This window comes from Barbus barbus, assembly GCF_936440315.1.
Source record: "Barbus barbus genome assembly, chromosome: 12".
NCBI lineage: Eukaryota > Metazoa > Chordata > Actinopteri > Cypriniformes > Cyprinidae > Barbus > Barbus barbus.
Window position 1 is genome coordinate 23,453,722 of NC_136740.1, and position 24,334 is coordinate 23,478,055.

Below are 24,334 nucleotides of genomic sequence, written 5' to 3' on the forward strand. Positions count from 1 at the left end.
TGCTTGGTGAATAACAGCAAAGACAAAGCAACAGTCATTTAAATGTTTTCAAATATGAGGTTTATTTGTATAAATTAGTTTATTTCATTGTATTTTTGCTGTTCTGTCAGTTCAGTGCATGCATAAGATGATTGTCAGTCATTTTTATTTTTGTTTAATTTACATTTCTATGATTTATTCCGTAGTATTATTTTATACTTCAGTAAATCATGTAGCTCAATCCAACTTAAATCAAATCTGCATGCATAAAATGCCTACACCAACGTCTATGAATTATTTTAGTTTTGCGTTCCTTTTCCGTGTGTCAGCATGCTTGTTCTACATTATCACCTCTGTAAACAGTCTGTCCCAAAGTCTTGATGTGTGGTCATGCTATATGAATACAAATGTTCCCACTACTATCGTCTACAGGCTGGTGATAATGAGAGCCCGGCTCCTGGGCCACTTTGGTCACTCCAAACCTGACAGTACTTTTGCTTTTCATTTGGTCCCAATTTCATCTGTAGGCCAGAAAGCTTTGTCCTCTAAAGCACAAGTGTCAGCAGACTGAACTTGAAGAAAATCTATTCCATTTCCATTTTTGCCCTGTCTTGACACAGAGCTCTTTATTTAGAAAGTGAATTGCTGTAAAGCACCAGTGTAATAGGAAACAGAAAGTCACATCTTATGAGAAAAATAGGAACAAGTGGCTCAGACTGATCCTCAGGTTGGATAACAAGATGTATACTTTTCCAGTCAGCCCGCATGTCACCTATAGAGGCAGTGAGGTGGCAACAATGTTGGAGGTTTATAGGGTTATAGTGATGTGAATCGATACACCGAGTCAAACCTAATGACCAGCCCTCTTCATAGTGATGAATAGAGTGTCCACATGCAAATCAATGTGGATGAACAAGTGCACTCAACATAAACAATACGCACACACACGCATACATGCATGCACACCCTGGTCAACCACCGTGGACATTTGTTGTCTTATCCTTGTGATGATGATTCATTACACTGGACGCTGTTTGTTTGGCTCTGTAGCTTCTTTTTGTTTCTGTCCAATCAACAGCCAATACAAATATTCACGGGTCATGTGTGATGTCCTACATAGCCATAAAATTGATCGGTAGAGTCATATTTTAATGCTTTAAAGGCTTTTTAACAAAAGTGATAATAAATTACACATCAGTATTTTTACTTATTTCAGTATAAATAAATTACACATCAGTATTTTTACTTTATTTACAAATTTTACTTATTTCATCAGAAAAACAAAGCAAAAATGCTATAAAACTAGATGAGTGGTTAACAGTAAGTCATTTTTAATTTTACCACAAGACAATACACTTTTTTTTCCCCATGCACTGTAAAGCTTTTGGAATAATAAATTAAAGGATTAAAAACACAATTATTTAATTTGAATTTGAATTGTAAAAAAAAAAAAAGAAAAGTTTTATTGTTTTAAAAGTAATTGTTTTTTATTAGCAGTAGTAGTATTTATTTTTTTATAATTTTTTTTTTAAATGACATTCCCGGAAGTCACATTAGATCATATTTTGTTCAAATAGTTATGATGTAGATCATGTTTATGGCCAGCATTTTTGGAGAGGCCAACTTTAGATCATCATGTGGCTGTATATTTTACTGTATTTTGGTAGTTATTACGTTTTAAAAGTACTAAGCAGATTTTTGTTTTACGAATGTTACGGCATTGCGATATTATTTAATTTGACAATTTTTTTAATGTTCATATTTGTATATATGAACTTTTAAATACACAGTCATATTGTTATTTTAATGTTCATATATACAAATATAAACATTAAAAATACAGTCTAATTAAGTAAATAGTAATACCTAAAGCATTTTTACAGCACCCATACCAACTAATATTTTATTGTACATTTTTTTTGTCATGCTGTGTTAAGGAACTGAAACATGTGCACCTGTTATCAACTAATCACTACATATTTTTTAACATTTCCATTTAGGAGGTTCAAAGGTTAGCAAAAGCTGTGTTTTTCTCAATCACTATCATCCTGTCGTACAGAGACATCGTTTATTTTTCAGTGAGCCACGACAATAGGAAGGCAAATAATCAAATCAGCGTTGTGTTTCCCCGAGGTTCCAATCAGACTCGGAGCGACGGTGGGGTGGGGGAGGATCCAGAGGATGCTAATGATAATAACGGCATGATTTTTGACAAAAGGTTTCACGGGAAAATTATGGAATAATTTGATTTCCATGCTACATTTCTGCCTGGTACAAAAAAGATGGGCTTTAATAAATCCTCCCCTGTGGTGAATTATAATTGGTAAGCAATAATTTGGAGGGGTTTGTCTTTTGGGTAATCAAAATCAAACAGCTACTTGGAATAATAAGTGCAAATTTGAGCTAAAAAGCAATTTTGTTTGTAACAATCAACTTCATTGTCCTCATGCTCACAAATTGATTGAAGGGTGCATTTACTAATTTCCTCTAGAACAACAAAAGAAACGGAGGCCTGTCTGAAGGAGCATCAGACGCACATGAACAGCATGGCAAAAGCAGCAGGTGAATGTTTTAAGTGACAACATCTACCAGCTGGAGAAGGTGTGTGTGAGGCCATGCGCCAACCTTGTCTCCACAGGTCACTGCCATGTCAGACGCCGCCGACGTGGTGTTCATGGCAACCACAGCCTAGAAGAACAAGAGGGGCACCACAGAGCACAGTGGATTGCTTTCCAAAAATAGGCAAAACTGCCACTAGCTGATAATTGTGTGTGTTCAGTGTCATCCTTTTCAAACCATAGATCTCTCATCTTTCAACAAGAGTAAGCTCAATTGACACATGGCCAAATACACTATAGAAGACAGGATGAGAGACGGAGAGCCCTTTGGGAGTAATTATAGAAGATCAAGCTGGACGAAGAGACAGGAGAATTAAATGAAGCAGTCCAAACTGATACATCAGTTTTCTGAAGGTGAAACATGTGCCACACTTCATCAAGAGCCTCCTTAATCACCAGCTTGTTATTTGACTTATGATACGTCGTTGGATTGTCTCCTTCACAGTGTCTGGGAGGATGAAGTTGGAAAAGGACTGTGAGATTATTACAATGATTGTGTTTGAAAATGGCAGATCATTGTGAGGATTTGTGAGGATCATATCATGGTTAATTGTTTATGGAGAATGTCTCAAATTTATGCTTGATTATGGATAGAGGAGAGGGAATAATTGCAATGATACAACCATGGGCGGAACAATGCAACTCACACTTTCTGTTTCTTTGTTGGTCTGGTTAGAAAAGTACAGTTAGCCCCTAATGATAGAAATAGGTTAGATATTCAAGCACATTCAGTTTAGTTCGGATTTAAAGTTTAAACATACAAAACTGGCATTATTTTCACAGTATTCAAATTTTCATAGCTCAAATATGATCACAGAAACAGAAGTGTTTTGCTTAAAATGTCTTTAGCTTTTTCTTTTTTTGTGGTTATTTATGGCACCAAATAACAAGAAGAACCTCAACAGATCATACCAGGAAAGTAGGTTCCTATTTAACCGCACCTTTAGTCAGTGTGTAAAAATCTGCTTATTGGTCACGTGGATTAGCGGGCAAAAAAATAAAAATAAAAAATCCATTATCTGTTGTCAATAGTGTATGTTAAGCATGCTTCACACAGAAGTCACTTTCAAACCAGAAGCTTTCTGTTCGGTAACATAGCGTATTCGCATGATCACCTTGAGTTTGTTATGAAATATGCATGTGGAAATCTTTCGCCTTTGTGCAAAATTCCTGATCAGAAGGATTTCTGTTGAAGTCACTAGATTTTGTCCATAAAATTCACCAAACATCAGTAAATGTAACTGCACCTTTAGTCAATTTGTGCAATTCTGTGAATTATACAAAAAACCTATACATTTCGCAATGGGTTCAAGTTGGTTACTCCGATTAGTGGGCATAAAAGGTCCATTATCAATGGTGCCTACAGCTGTAGAATTTTTATATTAGGCCCTGGTTAATATAAGGTGCCTAAACTCATAAACTGGTGAGCCTTTTTTTTCTCTCTCTCTCATATGTGCCAATGAATTTCATTTATATAATATGAGAATCCAGGAATAGACATTCATTTAAGTAATTACATATAGTACATTTGTTGCCACCTGCTCTGGATTACGCAATCACAATAAATCTGTCTGAGAATGTGTTCCAGTGAAGCTGACCTCTGTCAAATTGAGTTAATCTGTAATATGTAATATTTCATGAGACATTCAGATGTGTGATGAAATAAATTGCATTGTAAAGTAATGGAAAATTGTTACCAATTATTAGCTGTGTAACTTGATTGATATATAACCTTATAATTTGAAACATTGTTACCATAAATAAATTTATCAGGGAAAGCAGATGAAAATTAGGCATCATGGCTGGCTGAATTATGGCTAACATCACAGTGTGATGTTAATTAATGTGTTCTGTTCTAAATAAATAAATACATCGTACCCTTAATTAAATCTTTTAAGTCAGCAATCTGTCTATCTGTAAGCCTGTTGTTCATTTTCACTGTTATTATCCGCCCGCCTTGCTCTTATCCTTATTGACAGCTCAGGCTTATCATGTCTGAAAAATATCCAGTGTAAAGTGGAGGAAGCCTTCTGATGTAATTATTTCCCCTGCTAATCTGAGCACGCACAGGTGGGCTGCGGACCGGCAAGCCATCGGTTCATCTCCATGCTGTCAAGTGACTTGAATTGTCACCCACTTTAATAGGGGGCATGCAGGGCACCCAGATAGTGTGGTAGTCATTTGTCATATTTTGGTTTAACTTCAGACTGTGAATTATGTTCTTCAGGTCATCTGAGTTTGCCTGATATAGACATTGATGAATTAAGGAACTGGCATATGTAAATTAGTATATCATCTTGTTTTTAAGAGGATGGTGATGACCTATAGAGTGTTTATCAGAATAATAACAAATGTGTCATTAAGTTTATTAAATAAAGCTATTTAATTTAAAAAAACAAAAAAAAAACTGTATGAATGACAATGTTACTGTAGCTATCACCGCGAGAAGCAAAAATATGAATTAATGTTAGTTATTCCAAAAATATTTGTTTACGTATTAATTCAAAGATTTTTAAAGGGATAGTTAATAAAAACTTCGTTCTAAACTTGCATGCATTTCTTTCTTATGTGGAAGATACATTTTGAAGAACATTAAGAACTAGACATTATATGGACAAGCAGATATTTTTTCGAAATATTGTCTTTTATGCTCCTTTGAAGAATAATCCAACGTTTTGGAGAAACACAAGAGTGAGTAAATGATGATAAAAGTTTCCTTTTTGAGTGAACTTTCCCTTTAAGATCAAATAAAATGGCCTCATAACACTTCTTACAGCACGCCATGTCTCCTCGTATAATGTTCTCTGGTTACACGCTGTGTTTTGCAATAATGGCACTTCACAAACTGTGACCACTTTAGAAAATATTTGTTATATATTCACTGTCATTGCAAGTGTTTTAAAATAAATGTATGCTGATATGTCCGCTGATGTCAGGCTCGCTGTTTTTTTTGTTGTGACCCCTGCTGTTGTGTCATTGAACAGGGAAAAACGGCTGAAAAAGCCTTTATTTAAATGAACTCGGCACAACATGATGTTTAGACTCTGCAAGTAAAAATTGGAGGATAAGTTCAAGTGGAAAGTATCAAGAAGTGGATCTATGTGACAAAAAAGGAAAACGCATGAAGCCAATATGACCGATTCTGGAATCCTCACAAATGTTATTCATCAGCCCATCCCAGATGTTATTTTTGGTCTTGCTGGTGGTAATCATTATAAAACTCCTGCACAAAAAGCAAATAGGAATCCCAACAGCCAAAAAATAAAATAAACCCTGTTTTGAGGCATTGCTGACTGCAGATGTTGAGGCCGCATTGTTGTATGAAAATTCATATGTTGCTGCACACAAACTAAAGGACTAATGTGGGGTTATTTTTAGTTCGTTGTAGTAAAATGACTAGGCTTTCCTATAACAGTGGGCGCTAATGATCTCTCACAACCTTCACGATGGTCTTTATTAAATAATGCCTTCTAGTTAGGCTGATAGAATACTTCAGCATTCAACATCTGATTAAATACTTTATATGGAGACGATATGACAATTAATTCATCTTATTCTGTGATGTATTAGAATGAAGCAAATAGATTACATGATAGAACGTTGATCCATTTACTGTGTTAAATATTTGATTAATGATATTGTCTAACATTTTAATGGACAGATTTTTTCAAGGTTTTTTAGTCAAGGTTTTTGCGTTTAGTATTAGATTCTTGGCACCTTCTGCATACAGTAAATTTCTGAATCCAGCTGGCCATGATGAGAACTGTCCTAGTAAATGGCTCTTTGTTAATCCAATTCTTGACACCATGCCAATGAAAAAAATAATAATTCTTGTCGTCAGCCTGCCACCTCTCTAAATTTGCATCTAACTGCACTGGCACATTTCAATTCTGTTTAGCTTAAGCAGGAGAGAGAGAATGTGCTGTAAATCATTTCTCCAAATGAAAACAGGGCCATGTTTGCCAAGAATATATTCTATCTGGATCCCCCAGAAGATCTAGTCCAGATTTTCAACAAAGTCAAAATGCACACAGTTTTAAATATCCACATTATTTTACACTACAGTGTCCATTTAAACTATATATGGCAATGATGCCAAATTATAATGGTCTAAAAAAAAATAGGTAGTAGCCTAAATCTATAGTTGATGACTACTTTAGATTTAAAAAAAAAAAAAAAAACACCAGTAGAAGTAATCATATATGCTATGTAAAATTACATACTATGTTCCAAACCCAGAATACCATGAATTAAAATAAATGAACCAAATGAATAACAGAGCTTTAAGTTTTTTTTAGGGTTGATGTTCTGTCACAGCATGAATCATATTCTGTCCTTTGAGCTCCCTCTAGTGGAAAAATAAGGGACGAATTTAGCAAATTGCAGGAATTGTTCATAAAGGACAGGTTGGAGCAAGCTGTCATACGTGTTTTTGATATTACACATTTTTATTTACAATATTTGTTGGCCAAAACATTTTCCTCAAAATCCAATAATAGTTTGTTTAATAGCAGGTTTATTTCCACTTCTATGGCATGTTGGCATGTCTATGGCACAACAGGTTATTCTCCCAGCAGTTTATGATTATCCGTGACCATTTAAAGATTAGTTCAGAGTTCATATTAACAGTGATTTGTTTAAAAAGCATGTGCTTATGACCCATTAACTATATTTTATTAACCTATGAAAGGGATAGTTTACCCAAAAATAAAAAATCTGGCATTAATTATTCACCCTCATGTAGTTCCAAACCCGTAAAACCTTTGTTTATCTTCAGAACACAAATTTAGATATTTTTAATGGAATCCGAGAGCTTTCTGACCCTGCATAGACAGCAATGTAACTGAAATGTTCCCAGACCCAGAAAAGGACATTTCAGTTACATTGCTGTCAATGGAAAATCAGAAAGCTTTCAGATTTCATCAAAAATATCTTAATTTATGTTCCGAAGATGAATGGAGGTTTTACGGGTTTGGAATGACATGAGGGTGAGTAATTAATGACAGAATTTTCATTTTTGTGTGAACTATCCTTTTAACAACCCATTCAATCAAGTGCAGGCCATTAAAAAATAGCAGTCAGTGACATGCTACTCTTCTGATGCTCCAAATTTGAAAGTACAAAGGATGCCCCAGTGATCGCTGATGAAGTAGTCACACTTCAGCTTCTCCAGACCAATCAGGGTCATGCTTTCTGGTTGTAGTTTGGCACCCTCTGCAGCTGCTCTGAGGAACAGTCTGTCAAATCGCAGGCGTATAGAATTAGGAATTTCATTGTTATCATTGATGGATGTGTCCCAGGTGTATCTGCTTTCCTCTGGTTTTCCCAGCATCTCCCACACATCAGAGATACCATCCGGCAGCCCCCCGAGCTTCTTCACCTGTCATAATAAACACGTCAAACAAACTTACATTCATTCATTCATTCATTCATACACATCACATTTTTACGGAGTATTGAGTCTTGATTTTGAGAACATCAGGGCAAACACATGTTAGTATCATACACAACCTCCCAATCTCTAAGGTTTGTATCTCCTCCAAATATAATTGTGTGGTCCTGTGGAGCCTCTTTCATCCATTTCCAGACTCTCCGCAGCTGATTCAAGCGTTCTTGAGAGCTTGCCTTACAGCTCTCCAGATGAGATGTCATAATGCATAGTGGATGGCCTAAAAAGCTTGCCTAAATAAAAATGTAAACAGAAACAGGAAGCTAAATATTTTGAATGCTCTAAATTTACAGTATGACCATTTCATTATAAATATGGTCAAATGGAAAAAAGCAATATTCATAATATTGAATTAAATCAATTATCCAATGGATAACAAAAACCTACATGTGCTATTAGCAGGTTTCTACCCATCTCTGTGGTGGGGTACTTCACAATATTGCTCTGGAGGAATTGCACTCTGTCCTTTCTGAGCAAAATGCCAGTGAAATAGCCATCTTCACTGCCTGGAACACAAAATGATATAAAACTCATACCAGAGAAACACTATTTATATATTAAGTTTGCATGCGATCCTTGACATACCTTGCAAAAACTGATAATCGTTCATAATGTTCTTTAAAATCTTCAAACAAACAGGAACCAGCTCTTGCAACAGTATAACATCTGCACGGTACCTGCATTAAAATCGTAACTTGGTAGCTCATTCATATAAGTCTTTTTGTAAGTGGTTCTGTAATACATTATGTATTTTTAGATAAGTGAGAGTGCTAAATGCTGTAGACATGCGTAATGCTATTAATGTTAAAATAATTATTTCAACCTAATATAAAAAAGGAAACAAGTAACCTATTTGTAGGTTCAAAACATTGATTGTTTCTTGAGTATATCTATTAGTATATAGTAACAATGGCTCAACAAGTTTGGGACAGGAGTACCTGTTTGACAAATGGGAGCGTTTAGGGAAAACTAACCATATTGTATTGATGCTTGGACATTGCAGTACAATGTTAACATATTGTATTAAAATGTGGTCTAAAGACATTTGCATCCTAAAAATATATTTCTTTTAAAAATGGCAACACTTACTTTCCTAAGTGTGAAAGCAGACCTTTGGCCCGCTCAAAGACATTATCTGGATCCAGACCATCTATATTCCAGCATATCAGTGTCAGATGACTGGACTGGGTTATCTGCTCATCAGCTGACTGATCTGTGAAAGATCTTCCCCAGTATGCCTGTTGCAAGGAAAAACTAGACTGTTTTGTCTGGGTGGACTTGCATTCTGTTGCTGGCGTGTGTATGCCCTGGATCGGAGGGGTTTGTGTTGACTGTGTTTGGACGGACTGGAGTTGGGAAGCCTCTGTCTGGGTTGACTGGTCACAGGTAAAGCAAGCTGGTGTTTGCTGTGCACTCTGGGTTTTATCTTGATGAGAGGAATTTGCAGGAGAAGTTGCAGGTGAAATAGATTGATTTCTTGTTTTTCGGGTATTCTTTTTGTGCTTTGATCCTGCAGACCTGTTTTCGAGGCGCTCAGGCAGGTGTTGTGAGGGTGATAACTGCTCTTCAACAGTGACCTGAGAGCATTCACTGTCTGTTTTCATTTGAGATGTGGCACTTTGTCTCTTTTTCTGCTTTTTCTTCTTCTTCTGCTTCTCAGTTTTCCCCTGAACTTTGGTGTCGTTACAGCCTACAGGGGGCTCTCCTGAGCAAGTGTGACTGTTTTAGAAAAAAAAGACAGTCAATTGTTTTGCTTATACATTTAGTCAATTAAAAACAAAATACTGTAGCAGCATAATATCTATGATGACAAAAGTATCTTGACATTTTGAAATCTAAAAATTACACAGTCTAACCAACACAAACATGTTTGTAAACATTGACACTGATTAACTACAAATAAAAACTCTTAATGCTTCTATAATACTGAATAATTTACTTACCTCGGTGAACACGGTGGTTTATCCATTTTAATAGGGAACATATGTTTCAGGTTCGATTTCTGTTCTATGGACTGATCCTTTCCTGACAGTGATTACTACGAAGTCAAGTTAAACCTGACATGAACAAGTTTATTCAGCATTTGCTTATGAAAAGCATAGTTAGCCCATTAGTCACAGGCATGCATTATGTCCAATATATACCAACAGTATGAAAACTATACAACAGGTTAGACGTCATTCATAATTTTAATAATTTTGTATCTGTTGAATTTCCATATGTACATAATCTTACACCTTTACATAATTTATATTAAATTTACCTTTTTGTCGAACTACTATAGGCCTACATTAAATAAGCACTAAATAGGACTGAGAAACAGTGTTGCAAGTACGATAATTACAGTCACAAGATTTGAACTCACGATTGCGAGATGAACTCTGAAGATAACTCTGAAATCCCAAATCTCAAGAATAAAGCATCACCCTTTCTCTCTTTCCTTCTCTCTTTCTCTGTTTGTAGGGCAGCTGCTGTTAAGTTTCGATTTCGAGCCAGATTAAGTGGCAATGGCAACCGAAACACATTAAAATCTCAGGACGTTTTGTCATACTTCATGGTATAAATAAATGAACAGATTAATAAATTGCAATAATGAATATACACTGACTTAAAAACACAACGAAGCGTTAAAATAAGAGAAGTCAGCCTTCCGAAACTGACCATTTAACCCCGCCCCTTTGATGTATTGTGTGTCACAGATATGACGTCACGTGCCCCCCCCCCCCCCCCATGCTCGTCTCTGCCTGACACACTCCCTCGCGCAGACATACACCTCAACATCTTCCAAGCAATACCTTCATCTCAACACCACTGCAGCAATACCTGACCTTCATCCCAGCATTACTCCAGCAGCGTGTATCCAGCGCGAGCAGCAGTGCGGAAGCTGATTCTCGATGTCATGGAAACAGATGCTGGAATAAGAGCGTCACATCCCACTGGTACAGCTACAACTCACAATAGCGCACATTCTTGCTGTTGGCTTTCTGTTTAGCCCTGTTGTGTTTAGTGATTTGCTTATTTTATGTAACAACTAGTGCCAGTTGTGTTATATAATGTACTATAACATAACGCATATAGTACAATGTATTTTAGTATCACATGTAAGATTTCTCCAGAGGTATCTGAGCTGTAGGGGCTGGTTGCTATGAAGAGTGGAAATCAATTCACAAAAGGCCCAGCCACAAATAGGATCTAGAATTGCTTTGAAATATTATTAATTGATCGATGCTTGTTATTTTTGTCCGTTTTATTTGTGATACTCTAGCCTGTCTTTAACCTAAGTTTGAAGAGGGAATGACCGTCAGGATCCATCGCTGTGAAAAAGCAGCAGTGGCATCATGAACTTCTTCTCAGCAGTTCTCTTGCTTGTGTTGCTCTTCTGTATCAGAGGCAAGTATATATTTCTTCAGTACTTACTGTACATCACCACCAAGACAAGTCTGCACTGCCATTCTGGATCAGTTAGAATCCGTAAATACATTTAAAAAGAGCCCCATACACCTGTAACTTAATCATGTAAAGCGTTACATTAATATAATAATAATGTATGTATGTAATAATCAGATTTTTTTAAATGAAAATTTATTGAACATTTAGACAAATTATATATAAAAATATTATATGCATATGTGACCCTGGACCACCAAACCAGTCATAAGTAGCACGGGTATATTTGTAGCAGTAGCCAAAAATACATGGGTCAAAATGATTAATGATATCATTAGGATATAAAGTAAAGAACATGTTCCGTGAAGATATTTTGTAAATTTCCCACCATAAATATATTGAAACTTAATTTTTGATTAGTAATATTACATTACATAGTAAGCATTGCTAAGAACTTTAGATTTTTTTGCACCCTCAGATTCCAGATTTTCAAATAGTTATATCTCGGCCAAATATCGTATCCTAACAAACCATACATCAATAGAAAGCTTATTTACCAGGCTATTATGATTCATTAATAGGAGGGGGAAAAACATTTTACAATTTAATTTGATTAAAAAAAAAAAAAAGTCCAGTAGCTTCAGTCCGGTAAATGCTCATGCTAAAATATTAGTAATAATATGAAAGTTATTCTCATGTTTACTAAAGATTTCCCAACAGAAAGATACACGTACCATGACCTGAAGTTGGACATTTTTAGAATTTTTAGAAGGCCTTTTACTTACTGAAAAGTATTAACTGCAAATCAGTGGGCAGAAAGCATTATAGATTGTTTACAATATTTTTCCAGCAAAGCGTTGATCGTGTTGTTATTTTGAGGCCTCAGAAATTCACATATTTTCTTTCTTCCTTTTCTTTTCTTTTTTTTTTTTTTTTGTGCAGTGAAGAAATTCTGCCATCTGGCTAGTGCTTTACTTATCAGCTACCATTTAATTTGTCATCATTTGAGCACAGAAAGACACTGGAGAAACTCAGATTTTTTGGAGACATTTCAGTGGGCTGTATAAAGGGGTTTTAGTTGTCCAGCATGTTTTTATATTAGTATCCTGAATCTAAAATGACAAACCCCAATATCTTTCATCATGCATTTGTTGTTTTTTGTTGATGTAGTATCGGGACAGTGCTGGCAGGCAGCAACCTACTCTGAGAGTGTAGTGTCTCCGGAGTTGAGGAGCAGCAGTATTTTGCGGGTTCCGGATGTGTCGTCTCTAGCCCAGTGTGCACGGGCCTGCTGCGATCTCTCAGGCTGTGACCTGGCCTGGTTTTTTGAGCGTCGTTGCTATGTCCTCAGTTGTAAGCGCAAAGAAAACTGCCAGCCAAAGCAGAGACCCGGTACTGACTCTCTCCTGGCATTTCTGCAACGTGGGCCCCCACAGACACTGGTTCTGCAATCCCTGGTTCGAGGAGAATCTTTCCCAAACAACTGGCAGCCCCTGCCCAGGCACAGGGGATCTGAGGACCCCATGAAGGACCTTGCCTTGTTAGAAGGCATTCAGGATTTGGACAACACTGATGCTGAGTATGCCGAGAGTTTCCGAAGTTTGGAGGACAAAAGAGCTGAAGACAGAGATGCTGCAACAGTAGAACAAGAAAATCGGCCTGGGCTATATGATTGGCCAGTTGTTCAAGGAAAAGAAGAATTCAACCAATCAGAGTCAGAGAGAGTTGGTGAAAGACTGACGACAGTGCAGGGCCCTCTTGAAAGCAGCCCCTTTCCTCCAAGTTACTTCCCAGAAATGAGGAATGAAAGCAAATCATCTCTTACTGAAGCAGATTCTGATGTTACGCCCCCAGTAATCACGACACTTAACACAAGGGTGAGTGTTACAGATTCATGCATATTATTTTCAGACATCGTCAAGACATTAAAAACGGACAGGTAAAAGCTGTTTAAAAGCTTGGGGTCAGTAGGGATGCGTTAACTTGAGCAAAAGTAAAGTTATTTAGAATGATACAAAAGATTTTGAAATAAATTCTGTTTTTTTTTTTTTCTTTCTGTTCATCACCATAAAAATATTAAGCAGCACAACTGTTTTCAGTATTACTGTAATAATAAGAGCACCAAATCTGCATATTAGAGTGATTTCTAAAGTATCATGTGACACCGAAGAGTAATGGCTGCTGAAATATCAGCTTCAGCATCATAGGAATAAATTACATATTTTATATAATATATATATGTAATACTACATACAGTATAGAGTATATATATGTAATATTAATGAATATATATACATTATACAGTAAAGATTATATACAAATATTAAATTAAATTTTTTTAATATCAATATAAAATTGACAAGGCTGTTTGCATGGTAATCAAAAATGCCAATTCATCATCGCTGGAAATGTCATGATACTATTTTAATGTTGTGGCGTCATTGGGAAACATGGTGTATTAAATGTACTTTCACTCTGGCCAAGTGCTTAATCAGTCTTTCATGTCTCATCTGCTGTGTGAAATCTGGAAACAGCACATCATTTTCCTCTTAAAGTCACTTTTTGTTAAATTTTTTATTCACTTTTTTCTTTAATTGCCTTCTTCTGGTGTCCTGTATTAGTTTACAAGCTTTGTGTTGACACGGCTGAGTAGTAAAGAAAAGCATTTTTTTTTTTATCATTAAAGGTTAAAGAAGACCCAGAGAACATTTCATCTGCAGCTGCTGCACCTAACGTCCTGCAAGACGTCAGCACTGAGCCATCGAGGTTCAGCACAGTCAGTAGTTCCTTCACTACTCCACCCAGCACTGAGGCCACACCGCGAACGATCTCAGAAGTGCCAGGTGCTACAGATGTGTTATTGCATCATTTCCATTTATTAGTGGTGCTTACTAATTCAAGCATCATTATTATTACTCAGATTATTTTATACTTTCTTTTCACACACTCTCTGTGTTCAGTAAGAGCACTGACTGTGTCCATTAGTGGCCCTGTGGAAGCAACACTGCCTCAAAATACTGTTGAACTAACTGCGTCTATAAATCACAATAACAGTGCAGGTATGGCCTTCTATATTTGGAATAATGTGCATTCCTGAATCATAATTCTGCATTTAAAGTGAAGCTGATGGTGCATTTTTCCTCAGAAGCACCTTACACGTATGAGTGGATTTTGGTAACCTCACCGGATGGACATCATGGAATAATGGAGGGATGGCACAACAAATCTGTCAAAATTACAGAAGTGAGATTCAAATCCTTGGCACTTTCACTATGACTGCCAAGTGATCATTTAGAAGATGAGACAATTGTCTGTTTCTAAAAAAAATCTTTGGTTCCTTTATTGCAGCTTTCAGTGGGTGTTTATACCATCAGAGTGAGTGTGAAAACGCAGCAAGCGTATGGAGAAAGTGCTGTGAACTTCACAGTACGCCCTGGTACACTTGCACTTTCTATAAATCATACTTCTTTAGATAATATTATTTATCGAGCATACATTATGTTTATGTGCCTTATTTTTCAATCTACAGCATTGAATATAAACAAGCCTCCAAAAGCCGTCACTCTGCCCAAGAGCCAAGATGTGCTTCTCCAAGAAGGTTCCATCTTCATCATTAATGGCAGTCGTATGTAGCTTGTGTCCGTTTCTCTCCGTTGTTTCTTTATATCATTTAAGTCATGAGTTTTTAACTAAACGTAAATCCCGATGCTTCCCAGAAAGCGTGGATGATGCTGGAATAGTCAGTTACCTGTGGGAGAAGGTAGACGGCCCTTTTTGGAAACCTGAAGGCCCTGTTGATACACCTGTACTGCAGCTACAAAATCTTTCATCAGGAGAATATACCTTCAAGTAAGGACTTAGCTTGTCTTCAAGATTGTACTATATGAATAGGCCTGTGTATTGTGCAGTTGTCAATTTTCATTCGCTGTCAAGTGAAGTCACTATTATTTGTATAGCGCTTTTAACAATGCAAATTGTATCAAAGCAGCTTTACATCAGCTTGATATAAAGCTGGGTGGCTGTCTTTGAAGCTGTTGAAATCTTTGGTGGCCAATTCTTCTGGGGCTTTTTTGAATTTGGCTTAACATCATTAACATTATCCTAACCTGATTTTTGTTTGGCCCACATCAGGCTTACAGTGTCTGATTCTGATGGGCTGGCCGACTCCAGCACTGCCACAGTAAGGGTCAGCATACCAAAAGATGACCCTCCTCAGGCCAAAGCAGGCACTGACCATGTCGTCACCCAGCCTGTCAACCACCTCACCTTGTGGGGTAACCACAGCACGGATGACCACACCATTACAAGCTACCTCTGGACTCTCCATCCCAGCAGCCTGACCCAAAAGGTCACCATGCAGGTAATAAGATCTTTACTTTTCTTATAGTGCACAAATGTAATGTTTTGAAGTTGGTCTTTCATTGCTAAGGACACTTTTTGGAGTTTGTCAGTTATGGTTAACATCTAGGTAAATTTAGGTAGAGGAACATGTTGAGCAGTTGATTTGAATTGATGTTTTTAGGATGTGAGATCACCATTCCTGAAGCTCTCTGATCTCCAGGAGGGTCAGTATATGTTTCAGCTGACTGTCACAGACTCCAGAGGTCAGCAGGATTCAGACACTGTCTCAGTCACTGTACTGCCTGGTAAAACAAATCAATTTCACCTATCAGTGTGTATGAAGAAAAACTATGCATCCTTTATAATTGAAATTTTTTGTGTGTGGTAGCAAACAAAGCACCAGTCGCTATAACAGGACCAGACAGGCAAATCCTCCTCCCAGTCAACAGCATCATGTTGAATGGCAGTGACAGCACTGACGATCAGGCCATCATCAGCTACCAATGGGACTTGATCAGGTACCAGCACACTGACTTGGCATAACAAGTGATGTCTGGTCAATGAATGAATCATCTAGTTGGTTCTTTACAATGAACTGGTTCATGGACTAAACAATTTGTTTGCAAATATGTTTAAATTAAATTATATATAATTTATTATTTTATTACATTATATATAATGTATTATTTTGTTATATAAACATTTATTTACAATTCATAACTTAGGGGTCGGTAAATTCTTTATGTTTTGGAATGAAGTCTCTTTTTCTCACTGAGGCTGTATTTATTTGCTTAGAAATGCTGTAAAAACAGTAATATTGTAAAATAATATTACCAAAAAAAAAACATTACTCCAGTCTGCAGTGTCACATGACACTTCAGAATACATTCTAATAGGCTGATTTGGTGCTTAAGAAATATGAATTTTTGTTATCAGTGTTTAAAACCGTTGTGCTGCTTAATATTTTTGTGGAAACCATGATGCTTTTTTTCAAGATTCTTTGATAAACAGAAATTCAAAAGAACTGCAATAATTTGAAATAGAAATTCTTTGTAATAATGTCTTAAATTCAGTAAGTTTAATGCATACTTGCTGAGTAAAAGCATTAATTTCTTGAAAAAAATTTTACCCAAACTTTTTAACAGTAGTGTACATAGTATTTTATTAAAATATTTTTAAAGCATGTAAAATATCGCAGGGCATCTGGAAACATGTGAAGTCTTGAAAATAATAAATCTTGAACCAGTTCATTGAAACAAAACAATCGATTCACAAAAATCCCAACTCCATAAACAACAGGACAAATGTGGCGTATTGAATAGTTCATAAGTATCTGTTATTGCTTCATCCTGCTTCTGAATATTTACCTTACAGACTGTCTCGTATTTCAGAACACATTTCAAAACATTTAAATTTTTTTACTTACCCTTATTGTTGCATGAATAGTGAAGGATTCTGCTGTAAAGTGTATTGATGTGCCATCACCACTCTCCTCATATGTAACCGTGAAGTGGCCCTCCAGGCTTGAAGATAAAAGATGCCAATAAAGCAGTTGCCATAGCGACTGGCCTGAGATCTGGGAATTACAAGTTCAGGCTGACTGTGACAGATCAGCAGAGAGAAACAAACAGCGCAGTCCTGACCGTCACCATTAAAGAAGGTGAGCATAATCAAGCAAATGTATAAATAGAAGCAACATACATCATGCATTTCTGTAATTTGAATGTTTTTCTTTCTTATGTAAATACACTGACCCCTAAACATTTCTGAACACCTAATCCACATTTAAAATGCATGCATGTCAGAAAATAGCAAACCAAATGGCATTTATTTTAAAGAAAGACATATAAAGATTTATATTATATATAAAGATTTTATAATTTATTTCTATAAAAATAAAGACATAAAATATTCTAGGAAGTTTCCAGCAATTCTGTGTGTTATTAAATTCACAGCAAAAAGCTTGCCTCTGGTCACCCATGCCAGCGGCAGCCACACACTCACTCTACCCAACAACTCTCTAGTGCTCAGGGGCTCCGTATCCAACAGCGGGACAGCAAATGTGTCTTTTCTTTGGGTCAGAGATGAACAGAGCCCTGCTGCCGGCGTGAGTGAGAGATTTGTATTTCTTTCTATTCCATTTGCTGCGGCTCAGTGTTTTAGCTGATAATCTCTTTTTTTTGTTTCACATGCATTGAGAGTAGGATGTGTTATATGGTTCAGACCATGAGGCCTTTCTTTACCTCGCCAACCTGGTAGAAGGAACGTACCTGTTCCAGCTCCGGGTTACGGATATCCAGGGCCGCTCAAGCATGGCCACAGCCACTGTGGAAGTACGCCCTGGTACGATATTACTCATTCAAAACAGTTGTTAGATGTTCAGAATGCATAATTTATTTGGCATGTCGGCCCTGCTAAGAATACACTACCATTTACAAGTTTGGGGTCGGGGGAATTTTTTAATGTTTTTATGCTCATCAAGGTTGCAGTTATTTGATCAAAAATACAATAAAAAAAAAGTGATATTCTAAAGTGTTTTTACAAATTCTAATTTGAACATTATTTTTGTGCAAACCACAATTTTTTTTTCAGGATTCATTGATGAATATAAAGTAAAAAAAACATTTATTTTATTATTTTGTAACATTGTAAATATCTTTACTGTTACTTTTGATTAATTGAATGCATTCTTGCTGAATAATTATTAAATTATTAATTTCTTAAAGCTGCAGTCCGTTACTTTTTTTTTTTTTGTTAAAAATGGTCCAAAATCTATTTTTGAGCAAGTTCATAACCAGCCAGTGTTCAAAACTATCTCCTTACCTTAGCCCAATTCACAACAGTAAGCTAAAAATAATGTTTTCTACAACCCGAATTCCGGAAATGTTGGGACATTTTTAAACTTGTATAAAAAGAAAACTAAAAGACTTTCAAATCACATGAGCCAATATTTTATTCACAATATGACATAGAGAACATTACAAATGTTTAAACTGAGAAATTTTACACTTTTATCCACTAAATGACCTCATTTCAAATTTGATGCCTGCTACAGGTCTCAAAAAAGTTGGGACGGGGGCATGTTTACCATGGTGTAGCATCTCCTCTTCTTTTCAAAACAGTTTGAAGACGTCTGGGCATCGAGGTTATGAGTTTCTGGAGTTTTAGTGTTGGAATTTTGTCCCATTCTTGCCTGATATATGTTTCCAGCTGCTGAAGAGTTTGTGGTCATCTTTGACGTATTTTTTGTTTAACGATGCGCCAAATGTTCTCTATAGGTGAAAGATCTGGACTGCAGGCAGGCCAATTCAGCACCCGGACTCTTCCACTACGAAGCCATGCTGTTGTAATAGCTGCAGTATGTAGTTTTGCATTGTCCTGCTGAAATACACAAGGCCTTCCCTGAAATAGATGTCATCTGGAGGGGAGCATATGTTGCTCTAAAACCTTTATATACCAAAACATGCAAGCTGCCCATACCGTATGCACTTATGCACCTCCATATCATCAGAGATGCTGGCTTTTGAACTGAATGCTGATAACAAGCTGGAAGGTCTCCCTCCTCTTTAGCCCAGAGGACACAGCGTCCGTGATTTCCAACAAGAATGTCAAATTTGGAGTCGTCTGACCATAGAACACTTTGCCACTTTGAAACAGTCCATTTTAAATGAGCCTTGGCCCACAGGACACGACGGCGCTGCTGGACCATGTTCACATATGGCTTCCTTTTTGCATGACAGAGCTTTAGTTGGCATCTGCAGATGGCACTGTGGATTGTGTTTACTGACAGTGGTTTCTGGAAGTATTCCTGGGCCCATTTAGTAATGTCAATGACAGAATCATGCCGATGAGTGATGCAGTGTCGTCTGAGGGCCCGAAGACCACGGGCATCCAACAAAGGTCTTCGGCCTTGTCCCTTACGCACAAAGATTCTTCCAGTTTCTCTGAATCATTTGATGATGTTATGCACTGTAGATTATGAGATTTGCAAAGCCTTTGCAATTTGACATTGAGGAATGTTGTTTTTAAATTATTCCACAATCTTTTTACGCACTCTTTCACAGATCTTTACTTCTGAGAGACTCTGCCTCTCTAAGACATCCCTTTTATAGCTAATCATGTGACAGACCTGATGCCAATTAACTTAATTAGTTGCTAGATGTTCTCCCAGCTGAAAACTTTTCAAAATGTCTTGCTTTTTCACCCCTTTGTTGCCCCCGTGCCAACTTTTTTGAGACCTGTAGCAAGCATCAAATTTTAAATAAGATCATTTAGTGGATAAAAGTGTAAAATTTATCCGTTTAAACATTTATGTTCTCTATGTTCTATTGTGAATAAAATATTGGCTCATGTAATTCGAAAGTCTTTTAGTTTTCATTTTATTCAAGTTAAAAAAAAACGCCCCAACATTTCCAGAATTCGGGTTGTAATTTGAGTGGTACTGGTAAGGAATTGGCGGGAAAGTCGAGCATGCTGCCACGTCATGATGTCACATCTGTAAACATAAGTTTTCCCAGCTAGTTGGCTATATCACACATGAGGATCCTGCAGGTGGCGGATTGTTTATAGCCCTATCTCACAGCAGCTGGAATAATTAAATTTTTAATTTTTATGGCGGATTGTAATCCAGAAATTACTATGTGTTTATGAAACACAAGTGACTGAAATTAGATTATAATATAGTTTACGTGGGATTGCACAATATTTGTATTTTAAAGAGAACCAGTTCTAAGGAAGAATAATTTGCTTTTTGGGTTATAAATAAAAGACAATTAGAGATTACTGTACAGAAATTGAAATCTACATGCACTACATACACGTAGTCACACAGTGCTGATGTTGTTAACATTAACAATTTGAGAATAAAGTATAACAATAATAATAATTTGCACGTTTTGAAGTGATATGAGCTAACCGATCGTTAGATTTAATCACCATTGGTAGCATGATTTATTGTAATGCTTTTTTCCTCAGTTGGTTAGAACAAAAGTGGCAGACTTGTTACTTGCTTGTTCAGATGACGATATCTGGTGAAAATTCTTATTTGGGTCATAGTTCCAAGACATAGGCTAGAATCTTTGATTCCGAAGTACAGTATACACACCGGTGTGGTGACTGACATCCGCGCTGAGGAGCCGCGCCGACGCACAGCCCACGCAAAGAAGATAATTCCACAAATAACTGCATTTGAAGGTTTCAAACAGAGATGGCGACAAAGAGGCATAATTTACGGACTGCATCTTAAAAAACAAACAAACCTGACCCCAAACTTTTGAATGGTACTGTTTTTCAGAATGATGTTATCCTTAATAAATCTTTTCAGTATATCTTTTACTTTCATAGCATATTCAAGTCATTTTGTTTTCTATCAATTTACAAATTGCTCATTTGATGCCATTGATATTTGTGTGCAGATCCACGCGAGCGAGAGGAGGTGGAGCTTGAGCTGCAGGTGGGCGTGGCTCAGGTCAGTCAGCAGCAGAAGGAGACAGTGGTGAGACAGCTGGCCGCATTACTACATGTTCTGGACTCAGACATTGCACTGAAGGGCCTGCATGGCCAGTCAGACATCAGGTACTACACATACGACAACCAAACTCACAGAACCAATCTAAATGAGAACTGAATGTAGTTCTAAATTAAATTAAGATAATCATAATTATTGGAGACTAACCCTTGTTTAGTTAAAGTCTACAAGGGTTTTTTGTCTTTAGCACTGTATTTAGGTTCTCAGTACAGGGTCCCGATGGTACAATTCCAGGGCCTAAGCTTGCTCATCTGCTGAGAAACCAGCTTTTGCGAGAGAAAACTGACTTCTTGCTCTTTAAGGTCTTAAGAGTGGACACAGTCAGTAAGTGACTTTTTCCATTTAATTTCACTAAATCTGAGAACAACAGCCATATAATAAATAATTAGGTTGATAATGCAGTCTTGCTGCTTTTACCTTGGTTGTGAATATTTCAGTGTGTTTGCTGCTGTGTTCTGGACGTGGTCAGTGTGATCCCATTACAAAGAGCTGTTCCTGTGACCCTCTTTGGATGGAGAACCCCATTCTCCGCTTCTTTGATGATGGCGAGAGCAATTGCGGTCAGTGTGACCTCTTTGTCTTCAAATAAGTGAATTCATGTAAATAAGAAATTTCAAATAAGATTCATGCAGCACTATACTACTGACAATGAACCTTTTTTGCCCATGAAATTTTGCTAACATGACACACCTTTATTGATGCTTTCCATTTTGCTAAATAATCTCAGGATATTGCTGATGTTCTGTCATGAAATCATTAGAATGTTTTACAGTGATGGAAAGGCTGAGGGCTAATCTTCTGTCTCCTTTCACAGACTGGAGCGTGTTGTATGTCACAATCTCTTGTTTCGTGACAATCATTTTCCTCTTGTCCATCAGCTGGATTTGTGTCTGCTGCTGTAAAAGGTGATAAAGATTCCATTACTGCATGTAGACAAACTGTCTGTTTAAATATGTGGCATGAGTTATGTCAAATAAACTGTTGTTCAAAAGTGTAGGTCAGTTAGATTTTTTTTTTACTGAGAAAGTACGAATTGCCACACACATCACATTTTTTTTTAAATTTCTATTAATTAAAATTTACTACAAGTCCAGTATTAAAGGGATTGTTCACCCAAAAATGTAAATTCTGTCCTCAATTATTCATGTCATTTCAAACCTGTAGGACTACTACTTTGGAACACAAAATAAGATTTTTAATTATGAGCTGAAACGCCCATTTCTCATTCCTTGTCAAAAAATCCTAAAGGATTCCAATAAGAAAATTGTTCTCATTAGAATTTCTATCATAATTTGAATCATTCCAATGAGATTCTAAGACTCAAGAATCCTATGATGTTTTTCATTTTATTTTATTTTTTACTGGGATCCATTGGCGTCCTATATAAATCATTCTCTTTTGTGTACATTGTCTGAGTAAACAAGCTGCTGCAAAGAAATTGAACAGGATAAGAACTAAATCCTTTGTACAGCAAGTTTGGTTCCAAATATATAGATAGAAATTCTACAATTTTCCTGTACAATTTTCTTACTGGAATCATTGCAATCGATTTTTTTTGACAAGTGACTGAGTTTTTTGTTCTATGGGAAAGAAGGAACCTTTTTTAAAATGACTTGATTTTGTGTACCTGTGGTACGAGTTTCTATATTCATGTGTTTGTTTTGGACTGTTGTAGAGGGAGACGCACTAAAGTGAGGAAGAAAACCAAGTACACAATACTAGACAACATGGACGAGCAGGAGAGGTTGGAGCTTCAGCCAAAGTACAGTAAGTTTCACAACCGATTTATTTTATTTCACAGTATTTTTGCAGTGAGGAAATAAGGTTGATGCTCTTTAGAGTAGTTCTTTCTTGAGGCTTGTAATTGCAGTTACTGCATTCACTTTTCTGCATTTGTCATCTTTAGACATTAAACACAGGAGCACAGAGCACAACTCCAGCCTGATGATGTCAGAATCAGAGCTGGACAGTGAGCAGGACAACCTTTTCAACTACGGGAAAGCTCGGAACAGAGCCAATGGAGCGGTCAGAAATGGAGACACTCTCAGCCTTTGTCCTGTGGAGGGTTAAGTCTTACATGGACATTTCTTCATCTGGATATTTACACTGCAGGGGTATTGTTGAATATGCCACAAATACAGATGCAGACAAAAGACTGGCTGAACGAATGGGCTGCTAAACTACTGACTACTGAATGCATTTGGTCTTATAATGAATATTCACCGGTTTGCTGAATGATACTTTCAATTACCAATAGCATATTCGGTCACACTTTATATTAGGTGGCCTTAACTACTATGTACTTACATCAGAAAATAAGTACAGTGTACTTATTGTGGTCATATTGTATTTTAAAACACTTTTGCTGCTATTGAGGTGGGATACGGGTAAGGTTAAGGACAGGTTTGGTGGTATGGGTAGGTTTAAGGGTGGGTTAAGGTGTGAGGGATGGGTCAACAGTGTAATTATAAATGTAACTACAGAAATTAATTACAGATGTAATTACAAATAGGTATTTTTAAAAATATAAGTACAATGTAAAAACATGTATGTACACAATAAGTGCATTGTATCAAATTATTAATTTCAATGTAAGTACACAGTAGTTAAGTCCACCTAATATAAAGTGGGACCGCATATTCTTTTTGAATATAAAGACATGTGCATTCAACTCACACAAAGTTGTCCTCAATATGTTCTTAATAATGGTTGTATGTTTCAGTGACGCAGTGAACTCAATTGACATCAGTTATTTATTTAGTTATTTTTATGATGCTTCTATGATACATTTTGGGAAGAAGTTGCAAATAACTGATGCATAGAAAAGCAAAATAAAAAAAGAAAGCAAATAACATGATTCTTTATGCAACATTTTTTTATTTCTACTGAACTTTCTTAATGTTAATGTGCCTGATTGAAATGCACTAATTTTGTTATGGGTTATTTGTATTTCCGTCTTGGTCCCGATACTGTACATTGGTCTTTGTCTTTATAGCATTCTGGTTTTACATCCTTTTACAAAATTTCCGCTTT

At 36.6% G+C, this 24,334-nt stretch overlaps 2 protein-coding genes across 2 annotated transcripts; one reads left to right on the top strand and one right to left on the bottom strand.

The window, feature by feature from the left end:
* Nucleotides 1–7,016: 7,016 nt before the first annotated feature.
* Nucleotides 7,017–10,731, bottom strand: LOC306877559 (tyrosyl-DNA phosphodiesterase 2-like). Its single transcript, XM_079429395.1, has 7 exons — nt 10,412–10,731; nt 9,990–10,103; nt 9,136–9,765; nt 8,632–8,723; nt 8,434–8,552; nt 8,109–8,279; nt 7,017–7,977 (listed from the first exon to the last, which is right to left on the bottom strand). Exons 2-7 carry the CDS (start codon nt 10,028–10,030, stop codon nt 7,687–7,689), a joined length of 1,344 nt encoding a protein of 447 aa, XP_079285521.1. The 5' UTR covers nt 10,031–10,103; nt 10,412–10,731; the 3' UTR covers nt 7,017–7,686.
* A 214-nt stretch (nt 10,732–10,945) lies between these two features.
* On the top strand, nt 10,946–23,371 carry LOC306878565 (dyslexia-associated protein KIAA0319-like; the record flags this gene model as incomplete). The annotated part of the gene is made up of 20 exons (XM_079430993.1): nt 10,946–10,985; nt 12,604–13,310; nt 14,120–14,276; nt 14,394–14,492; nt 14,579–14,676; nt 14,782–14,869; nt 14,963–15,058; nt 15,150–15,282; nt 15,565–15,793; nt 15,956–16,079; nt 16,163–16,292; nt 17,286–17,434; nt 17,730–17,881; nt 17,979–18,117; nt 21,189–21,348; nt 21,489–21,625; nt 21,739–21,861; nt 22,116–22,206; nt 22,977–23,068; nt 23,208–23,371. The coding sequence occupies 20 exons, from the start codon at nt 10,946–10,948 to the stop codon at nt 23,369–23,371; spliced, it is 3,108 nt and encodes a 1,035-aa protein (XP_079287119.1).
* Nucleotides 23,372–24,334: the final 963 nt, after the last annotated feature.